The 14,589-nt window shown below is 31.4% G+C and overlaps 1 protein-coding gene across 1 annotated transcript in view; it reads left to right on the top strand.

Annotated features, from left to right (window-relative positions):
* The window catches only part of TLL1 (tolloid like 1), a gene marked incomplete at its 3' end in the record, with an annotated part of 156,523 nt that overhangs the window by 107,266 nt on the left and 34,668 nt on the right, over positions 1-14,589 (top strand). The window contains exons 2-5 of the mRNA XM_024764169.1: positions 1,699-1,809; positions 5,435-5,515; positions 7,016-7,168; positions 7,659-7,776. Of these exons, the coding sequence (XP_024619937.1) occupies positions 1,699-1,809; positions 5,435-5,515; positions 7,016-7,168; positions 7,659-7,776 (463 nt within the window). The remainder of the gene's footprint in view (positions 1-1,698; positions 1,810-5,434; positions 5,516-7,015; positions 7,169-7,658; positions 7,777-14,589) is intronic.

Below are 14,589 nucleotides of genomic sequence, written 5' to 3'. Positions count from 1 at the left end.
GTCAGCACTATTAACTCTTCTACAGACTTCTTCGTCTCTGATATCAAAAGATTGTAAGCATCACTTTACTTCTACAGACTGCCATTCCATTGACAGTAGGGCAGAAGAGAGGGGTTGATGAGCGAATTCTAATTCTAATGAAGATTTTTTCATATGTTGAACTGATAACGCGTCTTGAACTAGTTTCTATTTTCTTCCTTTCTAGATTTACACATAAATAAACCCTTTCTTATCTCATGTCAGTTTTGTATAAGCGAACTAAACTAAGTATACAATTTTATATGATAAACCTTTGATCAAAGTCTAAAGCATTGTATAGCTTTCAGGATTGAAATTTATGACTTAAAACTAATTTTATTAATTAGTTTTTATAGCTAAAATTCATACATATTAAGGTTTGAATTTAGTAAAAGTGATTTGAAAAGGATGGATTTTGTCATTTTCTAAATATTTTTCACTTTTTAAAATTGAAATATAGTTGATTTACAATGTTGTGCTAGTTTCAGGTGTACAGCATGTTGATACAGTTATATATATATATATATATATATATATATATATACACACTTTTTCAGATTCTTTTCCCTTATAGGTGATTACAATATATTGAGTAGGATTCTCTCTAAATTTTTTAATGTAAATTCCTCCTCTCCTTTTTGGTTTTGCAGAAGAAAAATCTGAAGAAAAAATTTAAAAAACAAATTTGTAAACCTGTATCAAGAAACAAATATCCCAGAATTTCCATGGCATTTGTCAATGTTTTACTATTTCATGATTAATTTATTCTCTCTCTTAAATTTGCTACATTTCCTAAAGTTATTATATTTTGACATCTGATAGTACAAAGGGATACTTTTGGACTCAAATAAACAAGGAGGCCATTTTTTGTTATGCAAATGTATATTTCTGACCTTAAAAGAGAATTCACTTACTGGTTTAAATACATTCACAATGGTTTATAGAGCTTTGCTTTATTAAGTAGCATAAACTGCTGGGCATAAAAGATAGAGTGTTTCCAGGATCAGGGTAATGATTTTGATGCTCCTAAAAATATGGACAATGTCTTATTTGTCATTAATGCTGAAAGGTCAGCACCTGGTCATTGCCTAAATAAAAGTTGACTTAATTTATACATTTTATAGAGACTCAGAGGCAATGCCATCTTTAGAGAAAGTGCATTATAACTGTATAAAAATGTGATGAATTAGTTGCTATAAGAGTGCAATATTCTTTTGTCTCAATTGAACTTCACTTTATGAAGCTATCATAGCACACGGTTTAGTTGCTACTACCTCTTCTTCTACCTGTCAGTGAAGACCTGCTGATCTCAGACATCCACTGTAAATATAGGCATTCTTATCAGATTTTCACTTATTTGCAAATTAGCCATGATTGCTGAATTTTCTTCTCTTAGAACCCCCCACCCCATAAATCTGAGGCCATTTCATTCAAAGAAATAACTTTCTCCCTCTCCCCTCAAACATCAAAGTAAAAAAAGTGGGTCACATCCTTTCACAGGTGGCTCATATTACACTGTAACAGGTCCAGTAAGTTCAGTTACACTTACTTTCTGAAATATCTCTATATCTTTAGGGACCACATTTCCACATTTTTTAGCAATATTTTTCTAATTAGCTTTGTTTGCATCGATTTTTGTTCTTAAATAATTTATATTTTAACTGAAATTTTGTTTTTTAGCTGTGTTTTGGGGTGACATTGCCTTAGACGATGAAGACTTAAATATCTTTCAAATTGATAGGACAATTGACCTTACACAGAACCCCTTTGGAAAATTTGGACATACCACAGGTACAGTTGATTATTTGATTCAGTTTGCATTCATTTAGAAGAAAATATACTCTTGAAATGCTAAAATACTCTTTAGATCATTTTTAATATTCCAGTGATCAACTTTGATTTTCTTGATATGATTGAGCCTATTTAGAAATTTAAGTTTTAGTCATAGTTTTAATTTTATTAATTAATGTATTTAACAAAGATATTGTAGTGTTTACCATGTACCATGTACCGGGCCTGGTTTAAGTACTCTGCAGGTGTTAGCTCTTTGAATCCTCATAATGACCCCACGAAGGTAGCTGCTTATTGTGATTTACAAGTGAGGAGATGGAGATTTACAAGGTTACATAGTTTTCTTATTGTCACATAGCCAGGAAATGACTAAGTCAGGACCAAAATTCAATTCTGAGGAAGGTTAAATTTCATAGTCTTGAACATTATATTCAGTTGCCTCCTATTTAGATATTGAGATGCAAAAAGTAAATTATTCTTAGAGTCATTAAATACAAACTTATTTAGAAAAATTTATATATCTATTTTTATAATTTTTGTGGAAACCTGGAAGAGAATATCAATTTCAGCAGTTTGAACATATTTGAATTATGCCTATATGAGACTTGTAATATTTTAAAAGACATTTGGGTCCTCATTTTAAAATATCTGTACTAAAATTTAAAAATTATTTTATATTATCTTGATACAGTTTTTATTCTGTATTTTATTTTGGAGAAAAATTGCAAGGTTAAAATTTTTTAATTTCTTTTTGTAGTTATTGCTAAAACATTTATTCAGTGTCATGCTTTTTGATTTCATTGAATTTCTCCTTCTGTCCAATGCTATTTTTATTTTCTTCTTGTATTCTATGGAAAATAAAACACATAGTTCCTCTGTGGTATCTAGCAGACAAATATATTTTAGTCTTAAGACTCTTTGCCCAATTTACTTTTTCGCAGCTTTTTATTATGACATGTTTCAAAGATATCTAAAAGTTGATAGGATAATGCAAGCAACAACCATACACCTTGAAGATTCAGCAGTTGTTCAGTTTACCATATTTGCTCTCTGTATGTGTGTGTGCATGCATACATGTACAAGTATGTATAAAATATTTTGAAGTGAATTGCCAACAACATAGCTTTTCAATATTAAATAGGTTAGCATGCCCTTTTAAGAATAAAGACATTATTGTACATAATCAAAATATTATTACATATAAGAAATTTATGTAAGGTAATAAAACTTAAATAATACAGTACTTAAAAATAATATGCTTTAGCCTTTTTATACATAGTGAGTCTTTTCTGAAACATACACCAAATATATGAGGGAAACTGCTTTGCAGTGTAATCGCAGATAGTACATTCCTATAGGTATGTTTATTGACAGACTCTAACCACTATCTCACACTTAACACTGTCACAGAGACAACGGATTTGGAACAAGAGAGCAATGATATAACTCAGAAAAATCTTAAATTTATCACATTACATTCTCAATTTTTATTAAAATTTTCATTAGATTCAAGCTTTATTCAGGTCATTTATTTAACCCATTGTCCTCTCTTTGTACTGGGGACATTCATTTTCTGTGATTTAGAACATTTTAATACTATGTAATTTTGTCATTTCATTTATGGTTAAGCTCTGAAATAGTAACATTTGGAAGTAAAATATCATTATTTAGATAAATAGCATAAAACAGAATTATACTATCAATTATAAAAATCATACTGTAAATATATATGTGAAAGGTACATGTTTCAAAGTAATTTGCACTATTCAGTTGAATTTCAAACATCATAAAGAATTCTATATTTTAGTTTTTTCTTACTCTAACTTTTCCCTTTCTTGTTAGTTTGTGCTGAATTGACTATATTTTCTTATTTCAAAATGTATTATCTTTCTCAAATATTTATTAGGTTTGTATATTTTTATTTAAAAAATTTTAGAATATATGAGAAATAAACACATATTATGAATTTTCCTTTTTTCTATTTCAGTGAACTATCTACACAGAATTTTATTTATATTGCTATAAAAATTATTCAAAAAACATTATTGACTTTGAGAGTCTTGAAATGTTTTTCCTAGCCTATAATTATTCTTATGCTTATAATTACCTTAATATTAACTAAGACATTTCTTTTTTCCTCCTTCTATACCTATTTGTAGCCTCTTTCTGTACCTATTTATATGTGTTTCAGACCTATCTAATATGCAATATAATTGTTATGCAATGGTCATTTCAAATACATTTTTACTATCCTTTAAGAATGTTTGTTGTAACTGCTTAGGAATGAATGCATTTAAGTATTACCTCATCTTTCTAAAATATCCAATGAAAAAAATTTCAAAACTTTTTCTCAAGGGGCATGGCAAAAATGTGACCATGTAATTCAAATAATTAAGCAGATTATTAGTGAACAAGCACTCTAACTTATTTGCCTTATAAGGACTTAATTGATATTTCCTATAAGAGGCTTATATATTAATAATTTTTATTATTGTTTTTGTTTGTTATTAGCTTCAATCTAGGTAATTAGGTTTCAGTATTAATTTCAAAAGGGAAAAAATATTGGAAGGAAATAGTTCAAACTATTTCCATGCAAGAACCCTTTGTGGTTTGCATGAATTTCTGGTCCTCTTTCATTGTCTTAGCCCACAGGCTCATGAACTACTTGTTCTGATATCATTAGTGATCAAATTACTTGTTTATTCAATGATACCTCTTTGTATTTGTCTATCAAAGATTCAAGGAGAAGGCAAAATAAGAGATAAAACTGGGAGAGCATTTTGTTAAAGCCCTGGAATGAGAATCAGAAGATTTGGATTTTCATCAAATGATCTGCTTTCTGATATGACTTTGTTCTTAAAATTGCAAGAAGACATATTTCCTTATGTCACCCTCTCCTCTACATTTTGAGCTATAAAATTCTTTATATCACCTTTATAAATTTTGCAAATGGCATAACATAACAGTGTATTTTGCAGCTGGACGTCCTTTTGGATTCTCACCTTGTGAATTTTTTAAAATTTATGTTATTGGTTTTTATAAATTATAGAAACTAATTTTCAAAATTTATTTGAACACATTATAAAATGCCATATGCTATTAGAAATATCTCAAAATTTATCCAAGCTTTGGGGCAAAAGTTGCACTATACACTTGCTTTTTTTTTCCTGTTGCATTGAGAATTTACATACCTATGCTCTTCTAACATTTTTATTTCCATTTGCTGATTTGCCATCTGAAAATATTTAGTTTGTATTGGGAAAATAGCTGGAATGCACTCAACAGGAAAGAACAACTTGTTGTCATCTTATATAATACTATGTGATGTCAAGGTCACAGTGAAGAAAAATGTTTCAAATTATCAATAGATGATGCAATTGCCATGATGTCCAAATAAAGTCATTTAGATTGCTCTCTTAATTTCTTTTACCCCCTTAGTTTTAGTTACTAAAATTTGTTATTGTAGAAATTTTACCCTCTTCCAAGATTTATGGGTATTCATTACTTTAAGACCACATAAAAAGAGATGTCCAAAGAGAAATCAATGTAGCCTATTACTATTACTTATTTACAAGAACTTTAATTTACAGTGAAGTTAACTTACTATTTTCTTTTACTCTTTAAGGTGGATTTGGAGACCATGGTATGTCGAAGAAACGAGGGGCCCTCTACCAACTTATAGACAGGATAAGAAGAATTGGCTCTGGTATATCAATGTTTAAAGTTTCAGACACGATGTACAGTGAATATTATACTCATAGTAGTTCTGTTTGCCATTAAGCTGCAAATTATGGAAAGGATATATGCTGAGAAAGAGTCCTTTATTCATTGTTATTTTGTTAGTTGATATCCAACGTAAGTTTTTTAGAACTTAATTGGGGACATTTGAAATATTTTAGCTTATTTTCAGCTTCTCTTTAATAAAAAAATGTATTAGGTGTTTATTTTATTGTTGGTATTTATTTTCAGTAAATTGGTATTTCTATCAAGCATGGAGCTACATCAGTTTTAGTCAAATGGAAAAATATCATGGCTGTTTCTTTTGAAATAAAATCCACTTAAAGTAAATTGTCAAACTGATTAATTAGATTTAAAAAAATAATTGAAAATATTTTTTACCATTCCAAAAATATATATAGAAAACATTCAGAGAAACTGCCTTCTGGCTTAATGATTAGTTAATATTTAAAGTATTGAATTTATTAATCACTATTTGTAGATTTTAGAGTTTCTTTTTCAAGTCTTCTGTTCAAAGTTCATATCCTAACATATCTTAAATTGATTAGTACTAATTAAATATTTTAAAGTGCCTACTTTTAAGGATTAATTTTCCAAAGTGAAGATACTTTGCTCCAGGATATTAAAAAGTTAGACATGTTAGGAACATAGGCATAGGGTGCATACATTCAGTATTCGTTGTGTCTGAAGTGTATGTAAGTGGTAAACTATTTGTATGAACAATGATATATAAATAAGAAAAAAATAATCATGAAAATGTAGGAAAAATAAAACAGTAACAAAAAATTATGAAGGGTCATCAAGAAAAGTTAGTGACTGCAGACTTGAAAGCTCTTCCACAATAGACTGCATTTTATGTTGGCCTGTTCACCTTGTGTACTGCTCTCTAAATCTTTTCTGTTGTGTGGATATGAATCCCGAGGAAATTGAAATAGAGATAGCCCATTGTCCCAGAATCTGAGACCATATCTGTCTTATTCTATTTCATTTACTATCTCTACAGTGTAATATTCACAATTTTAAGCTGTACTACAGAATATCAATTCTAATTTAAAGGACTAGGGATTTAGCAGGAGTAAGAAACGTTTTGAACATCATAGGACTTTTTAAACAATGTCTTTTTAATTCTAGTGGTGAATTTCTTAGTGCTCTAGTAAAGTAGAAAACAAAAGAATTTTTCTGTGGCTTACAAAATCTACCTGACTTCTGTCCACTGTGGGCTGTTGTATGGAAATTCATCAAATTTGCTCATAGAGCATTAGGAAATAGTATTTTGACATGAACTACTTAAATATTTTAACACTGTTTTCAAGTATGTAATATAAATGAAGTTTTTCTTTAATGCATTTTGACTTCAGGCATATTTATATAAATGTGTAAATAAGGCATTTTACCTTGTCCTTTAAGAGGTAAATGATTCTCTGACCAAGGACTTCTGTTTCACAGAATGTTTTAAATGTCACTGCAGGCTTGGAGCAAAACAACACAGTTAAGGAAAAAGTACCCCTAAAATTCTCAGGGCAAAATGAGAAAAATCGAGTTCCCAGAGCTGCTACATCAAGAACTGAAAGAGTATGGCCTGGAGGTGTTATTCCTTACGTTATAGGAGGCAACTTCACTGGTAAGATATTCCCAGAGAGTCTATTTTGATAAAGAATTAATAATTATCATATAGATTAATTGTATATTTTTAAAGAATACTAACATATAAAACATAGTATTAAAGGAAACATGAGAAATATTCCATTCACCTGAGTTGTCAGTTAGTGTGTTTTGAAATTTAAAAAAGTATTTAGTCTTGAGTTCTAAGAATCTAAAGAACTATTCTGGTTTTTAAATTGAATTTCAAATGCACCCATTAAATCTGGAAGCTGATTTCAGCTGACAGGAATAATGTATGTCTCGTTCACAGAGCCTTGTACACACATACTTGTAGAGACAGTAAGCTCAAGCCTACTGATTATGAAGGCAGTGTCCACTCTCAAGAGTGGCTCACTGCAGTGGTCGGAGCTAGTATTCTTTGGTTGATGATAGAGGTGTTGTCTGACCTGTGCAGCCAGACCTGGGTTGGAAGAGCCCACTGTTTTATTAATGTCATGCCATTTTTCCAGGCAGCCAGCGAGCCATGTTCAAGCAGGCCATGAGGCACTGGGAAAAGCACACATGTGTGACTTTCATTGAAAGAGGGGATGAAGAGAGTTACATTGTATTCACATATAGGCCTTGTGGGTAAGTAGAACCAGGGAATGACTTAAGTAAATTTAGAAGGGAAAAAAAATCCATAGGTAAGATTCACTTTTTAATATTTGCTTAGTATTTTGCCCATGAGAAAGTATGAATTTTACATAAGAGAATATTATATATTAAATAAATATACTCTTTGATCACAGACCTCTGTGCATCCTCCACCACCACAGCTGCCTTTCCTTCTGTTCTAACTATATGGTGGCATTGCCAACATCCCACTAACCTGAGTTAGAAACCTCAGTATTGTTTTTAGTGATATCAACAGAAATATTTCTGTTGATATCCACTATGTCTTATGGTTTCCACTTTTATCCCATGTCAGTCCCCTGGTCCATTCATGTCTTTGTCCCCTCACACCGGCTGTACTCCAACTGCTCTCCAGTCTTGCCTAACCAATTCACTGCCACTAGAATTATCTTCAAAAAATACTCTTCAGAGCAAAATACTACACTTTTTGAGATTCCTCAGTGTTTCCTCCTACAGTGATATTTTCTAGATTTGCTTCTTACAGGATAATAATACTCTCTTCAAAATAAACTATTCTATAAGTTGTGAAAATGCTTTGTTAAATTTCAATAGGTATTTCTACAAGCAGTGTGCTAAACCTTACTAATATTCAACCAATTGAAAGAAATATAGAGTACAGTGTTCCCTAAACTTATTTTAAAAAGGGAACACCCATCTCACCCTGTTAATAGTGAAGAACATATATCAGTATTCCAGAACACATTCTGGGAAATGCTAGCCTGAGAATAAAACCTAGATGCTTGGATGTAACATTTAAGGAATGCCATGAACTTACCACAGCTTCCATCTGCTGCTTCTGCTGCCACCACTTCTCTCCACAAATCCCATAATCTAGCCAAGTTACAGTAACAGCAGTTCTCCAAGCAATGCTGTGTACTTTAAAAGACTTTTCATTGTGAAAACTTTCAAATTTTTTCTCCCTATATTTCCAGTTAGTTGGAACTTATATTTAAATATTTGAGTATTTAAATTGTTTCCATTTTTGTTTGTTTGTTTGCTAAGAATACTTGATAGGGTGTGCTGTCTACTTTACACTGCACCACATCAAGAGGCACATATGCCTGGACCTACCACTTTAGTGATACTGTGATTGATCAGTGGATTCAAATGGTGACAGCCAGGTCCCTCAATTGTAAGTTCCCATCATTGCAAAATAGTCATTTTCTCATGTTGTTCTTTTCTTTTATTCCTTCTACATTTATTAGCTGAAATTCTTCTATAAAGAGGAATTATCTCTAATCAACTATAAGTATTTGAATACCCTCTATTATAGTTCACATAGAGAAGTAAAAATAAATGCATAATTCCTTTGGAGGAAATAGTTCATGCCCTAATGACACATATTTTCAGGGGGGAGGAAGTATATATTTCACTAGGTATTGGGGGCATTACATCATCTGGCTTTGTTATACCATATTTTCCTAGAACATTTAACTTAACTTAAAAAGTAATGAGTTTTAATTTTGGCCCTACTTAAGTGACATTAGGAAAAATTATACATTATTATTTTTCTATATATTTTGATAGTACCATAATTTTTTTAGCTGACTTATTTAAGCAATGTTTTCTTCTAAATTACTCTAATTACTTACTCTTGATAAGTTTTGGTTACATTTGATGTCCCAACTAATTCTTTATACGTATTTAATATTTTTAAATATTAAGGACCTTTTAAGGTCCAAATCTAGACTGTCCTTCCTTCCTTCTGATTATCTAATAGGAGTGGATATAGCTCAGATTACATATTTCTAAATATATAATGTATTCAAATCAATACATCTTTTCTTTACCCACACTTCAATTCTGTAAATACATGCAAAGCACCAATCACTTATTATTTTATTGCTCAAATTCTGTTTGTAACAAATTCATATTTATACTCATTTTCTTTTATTAATTTGGCTCTTTTCAAAGTTTTCCATTTCACTTGTTTTATCCTGCTAAACTATTTTCCCCCATTCACTATCATTCCTTCATGTTTGTTTTTGTGATGTTTTAGTTGCTTGAATGCCTTTACTTTCCTTTTTCATCAGTTAAAATCTTTCACATATTTCATGCTCACCCATTTTTGAGCTGCCTGCAGTGGGACTTTGCCCTACAACAGCTATAATAGCTCCATTTCCACTGTTGGTTCAAATGTCTACCTTCATCAATGATGAGAGCAGGGAGCTTACCTCTGTGCCCCTCATGACACACAGCACATGGCATTATAGGTAGGTGATCAGGAAAGTACCAACAATTTACATGTCAGCTAAAGTACATTGTGTGTAATCCTGAGATTAAAAAATGTAAGAATTCGAAGGGGGTTTGAAGAACATGTACTTCATCAATTTAGAGATGTGAAAACTGAAGTTATGACTTTCCCCAAGGTACTTAAATCTGTAGTTACATTCCTGAAATTAGACTCGAGTTTATTTGTGACTGTTAATAGTAGTAATGTCGCATTTTGGTGATTTGTTTTGGTGCTCATTTTCCAGTTCAAAGTTGGCCCTGTATTATTTTTTCAGTGATAGGAAGGATGATACTTTTTATGAAACTTGATCATTGGCCTGCTAATCATTCTAATCATTTTGTGACTTCTAAATTTCATTTGAAATTACCATTATTGGCCAAAATTTCATGAAATTATGGTTATTTCATCATTCTTGCTATGATAATGCTGCATTTATATCTCATAAAAATCAATTTAAATTATTAAAGAGTTTGACAGTTGGTATTACACAAAATAGTGAAAGCCATCTGGAATAAGATACATTTTGAGTCAAACATTTAACACTCTATTGGATTTAGTATTGAGTCTTTTCTCCTATAAGAGCTGTGGCATATAATGTATCACATTTAGCAATACCTAGTATAAATATCCATAGAATATGGAGAACATTTAAGGTGGTGCCATTGATATGGACGACAACATTTATCAGTTCTGTTTCTAGCTTTAATCTAGAAGTCAAATGTGTCTTATTACTCCTTATCATTATCACTTTCATTGAGTTTACCCACTAAGTCAGACAACTTGTAGTTCTTGCAATTTTTAAAAATAAAAACTAAAATAATCTCCATATTTATGGGAGGAATTATTAAATATGGAATCACCTATATCATTTAGAGCATTATATTTCCCATCTTATTCTGCTACAGTCAATTTTTATTCAATAAATATTTATTGGGTGTCTAGTTCCATACAGGCCTTTGATAGGTGGGAAAATAATAAAATTTTAAAACGCAAAAAGTAGAAATCAGACCTTTTTGCCATTTAGCTCTAGTGTATTCTTATTTTTAAGTTGTAGTATAATCGTACATTATGTTTATATATATCTGTATGCATGTTTTTAAGTATATGATATCTTTGCTTCATCTGCAGTGGACATAAGCTTTAACCCTCATTATTGACAAAAGGTTTGAACTGAGCTATACATAATTTTCAATGAATGTCTATTAGCTTCAGTGGCATTTATTTATTTTACAAGATTATTAATTATAAACAGCAAAATGTGAGACCATTTAATAATAGAAGTTGTTTGATTTTATTCTTTGTAAGTCAGAGATTTATGTAACTGAATTTATTACCTTCATCTATTATATGCTGATTTTTAATGATTACTAAAAAACAATCAAACAAACAAATGTAGAGTTAACTTATTTTCTAGGTTTCATATGCTTTAATTGTATTTAACTTTGGTCAGTTTAATTATTCAGACTGTAACAGTAGTCATTTATTCATCCTTTCCTATTGAATTCTCATTTTGTGCCACTTACTATACTAACTTTGGGGACTATAAAATTGAATGTAAGTGGTTTTCTCTCTGCAAGGATGTTATAGTTAGGCAGAGGAGGTGTGCTAGCCAGGATTCTTGTTCTCAAGCAACAGAGACTGGCTAACTTAAGCAGAAAAAAATAGTTTTTTAAAGGAATTTATAAAATTATACTAATAGAAAAAGTGGAGAGCCAGGCTGAAGGAGGAGTCTCCTTCTTGCTGAAGCAAGAGCATGTTGAACCCCTCACCTTCAGCATTTCCACCACTTCTTTGGATGCTTGCTGCTAATTACTAGAGTCAGCTGTGTCCTGCACTTAGGAGATATGTTCTTTCAATAAGTATTTATTTATTAAAATTTTTGACTTTTTATTTTTCAAAATTTTTCCAGTTTTATTGAGATATAATTGACATACAACATAGTGTTTTAGGTGTATAACATGATGATTTTAGACTTGTATATATTGTGAAGTGATCACCACAATAAGTTTAGTTAACATCCATCATCATACTTAGTTACACTTTTTTTTTTTCTTGTGATGAGAACTTTTGAGATCTACTCTCAGCAACTTTAAAATATATGATATGGTATTGTTAACTTTAGTCACCATGCTGCACATTACAGCCTCAGAAATTACTTATGTGTAACTGGAAGTCTGTACATTTTGACCCCCTTTCATCCATTTCACCCACCCTTAGCCCCCACCTCTGGCAACCACCAATATGTTCTCTGTAACTATTGAGTTCTGTTATGTGCCAGGCTGTATTCTAGGAGCTAGCATTATAGCATGAGCAAAACAGGTACACTTTCTGCCCACCAAAGGTTACATTCTAGGTGGGGAGGCAAAAACCCTGGAAAGATAAATGAAATATAAAATGTTTTAATAGACAATAAATTCTAGGACAAAAAGGAAAGTAGTGTAAGTGGGATGGAAGGACATTTGCACAGAACTTGAAAGAGGAGGAAACAAGCCATATGTATATCTGGGAAACAGAGTTTCTGACAGAGAAAATAGACAGTAAAAAGGCTCTGAGGCAAGAGTATTTCTGCATGCTCAGGGCACAACAAGGAAACTTCATGGCTCAAGTGGAGTGACAGGGATGATAATAAGAGACAATATCTATATGATAAGATATTTGTGTGTGAAGATTGTGTAAGATCTTATAGTTTTTTTTAATAAGTGATTTGATTTTCCTCTGAGCAAAATAGCGAGCCTGTATCAGTCAGCTTAGGCAATTTATGATGTGGTAACAAACAACTCCCAAATCTCAGGAGCTAGAGCAACAAACACTTATTCCTTACTCTTACTATATATCCGCCACTGCTCAGCTGTAGCTCACTCCAGAGTCGTCACTATGGTATCCAGTCTGATGGAGAAGGCTCTTTTTGGAACCTTGCAGTTGTAGCAGAAAGAATAGAAACAATATGGTCAACCATATTTGCTCTTAAAGATTCTCTCCAGAAATGACACAGTTTTTGCTCACATGACATTGTCCAGAGCAAGTCACACGACTAAACCCAGCAACAGTAGGGTAGGGATGTATAATTACCTCCTAGAGAGGGGTAATGAATGCTTTTGAATATTGACACAATTTACGACATAGTCATTGGAGAATATTGAGTAAAGAAGTGGAGTAATCTGAGTTTACATTTAAAACATATCTTTATGCTGAGAAAAGACTGCTGTGGAGAGGGCATAAAGCTTACAGGCAACTTTCTTTGTGCATATAGGTTTTGCTCCACCAATCCAAGGCCAAAGTAGGGAATAGCGGGTTTTGAATTACCTTCTTACTCTCTATGGCTTAGTGAGGCTTCTCTAAAATTGGTAAAATATTTTCTTGAGCGGACAGGTAGGGCTTATAATGGCCAAGCTTTAAAAGCAGCACTCAAATTTGAAACAGAAAATCAAAAGCCATGTACAAGAAAACGGCCTCAAACCTGGATGGAATTAGAAAGAAACTCAGACATGTTAAAACCATGTTTTTATAAACTGTGCATATTAAAAATAAACTGTGCATATTAACCTGTCATTCCATACATAATTGCATGTGCATATATTTAGCTATTTAGTCATTTGAGCATCTAGAATTCTTCCATTCCTGGACCTGTAGTATTTCAGAAATCAAACCACTACATTTTTCTTCACAGGACCATTGTAAAAGCCAGTGTGAAATGTATCTTTGCTTTCCATTATGAAACCCCATCTTATTTATTGGAAATTGTTATAGGTAAAATTATGCTAATAAAAGGTGTTTTAGATTAAAAGAATCAACCACATTGCTTGACTATCTCCTGGATTTTGATTTGCAAAGTACTTTTTTCTCTGAATATAACCAACAAAAATGATTCAGTGTGGGTAATTTAGTTGCTGTATAATCCTCAGATATTTCACTTTCATCACTATTGCTTTATGGTAGCAAATATTTCAGTTTAAATCTCTCCAAAATTTGCAAATTTTGAGTTTTGCTACACCTAATACTTTACTATTTCAGTATGTAATAAATAACTATGTATGTATAAATTTAAAAGTCATGGTAAAAAAAAATCTACCTGAGAGCAAAAATACAATTCCCTGATTTTTTTCCCTACCAGTTACCTCACTTTTCTTTCTTTTACTGATTTATTAAACTTAATTAACTCTTCTTATAATAGATTCATACATAATAAGCTGAATTACTTTTTCTAACTGGCATTTAAAGCCTACAGAAATAATTGGAATGACAAATGTGCTTACTCTGAAAAGTGAAATTAGTGAAATGCATTTTAAAAATTTGGGCAATTAATTTTGGGCAATTTCCTCTTTTAACTTAATAAATTAGAAAAGATGTTCAGTGTCCGGCACATTATGATTCCCATCTATTCAAGACCAGTTATTTACTGCCCTCTATTGCTGTCTAGAGGAGTGGCCCTTAGATAAGCTATTTTAATGTAAACCCTAAATTTTGAAGTTTTAAGTGTAATTTTATTTATAACTATGATTGTAGTTACCATATTATTATACCATTTAAAGCTTATT

Source organism: Neophocaena asiaeorientalis, unplaced genomic scaffold, assembly GCF_003031525.2.
Source record: "Neophocaena asiaeorientalis asiaeorientalis breed wild unplaced genomic scaffold, Neophocaena_asiaeorientalis_V1.1 scaffold296, whole genome shotgun sequence".
Classification (NCBI taxonomy): domain Eukaryota; kingdom Metazoa; phylum Chordata; class Mammalia; order Artiodactyla; family Phocoenidae; genus Neophocaena; species Neophocaena asiaeorientalis.
Note: the sequence above shows the minus strand (reverse complement) of the source record. Positions and strands in the feature narration are given on the sequence as shown.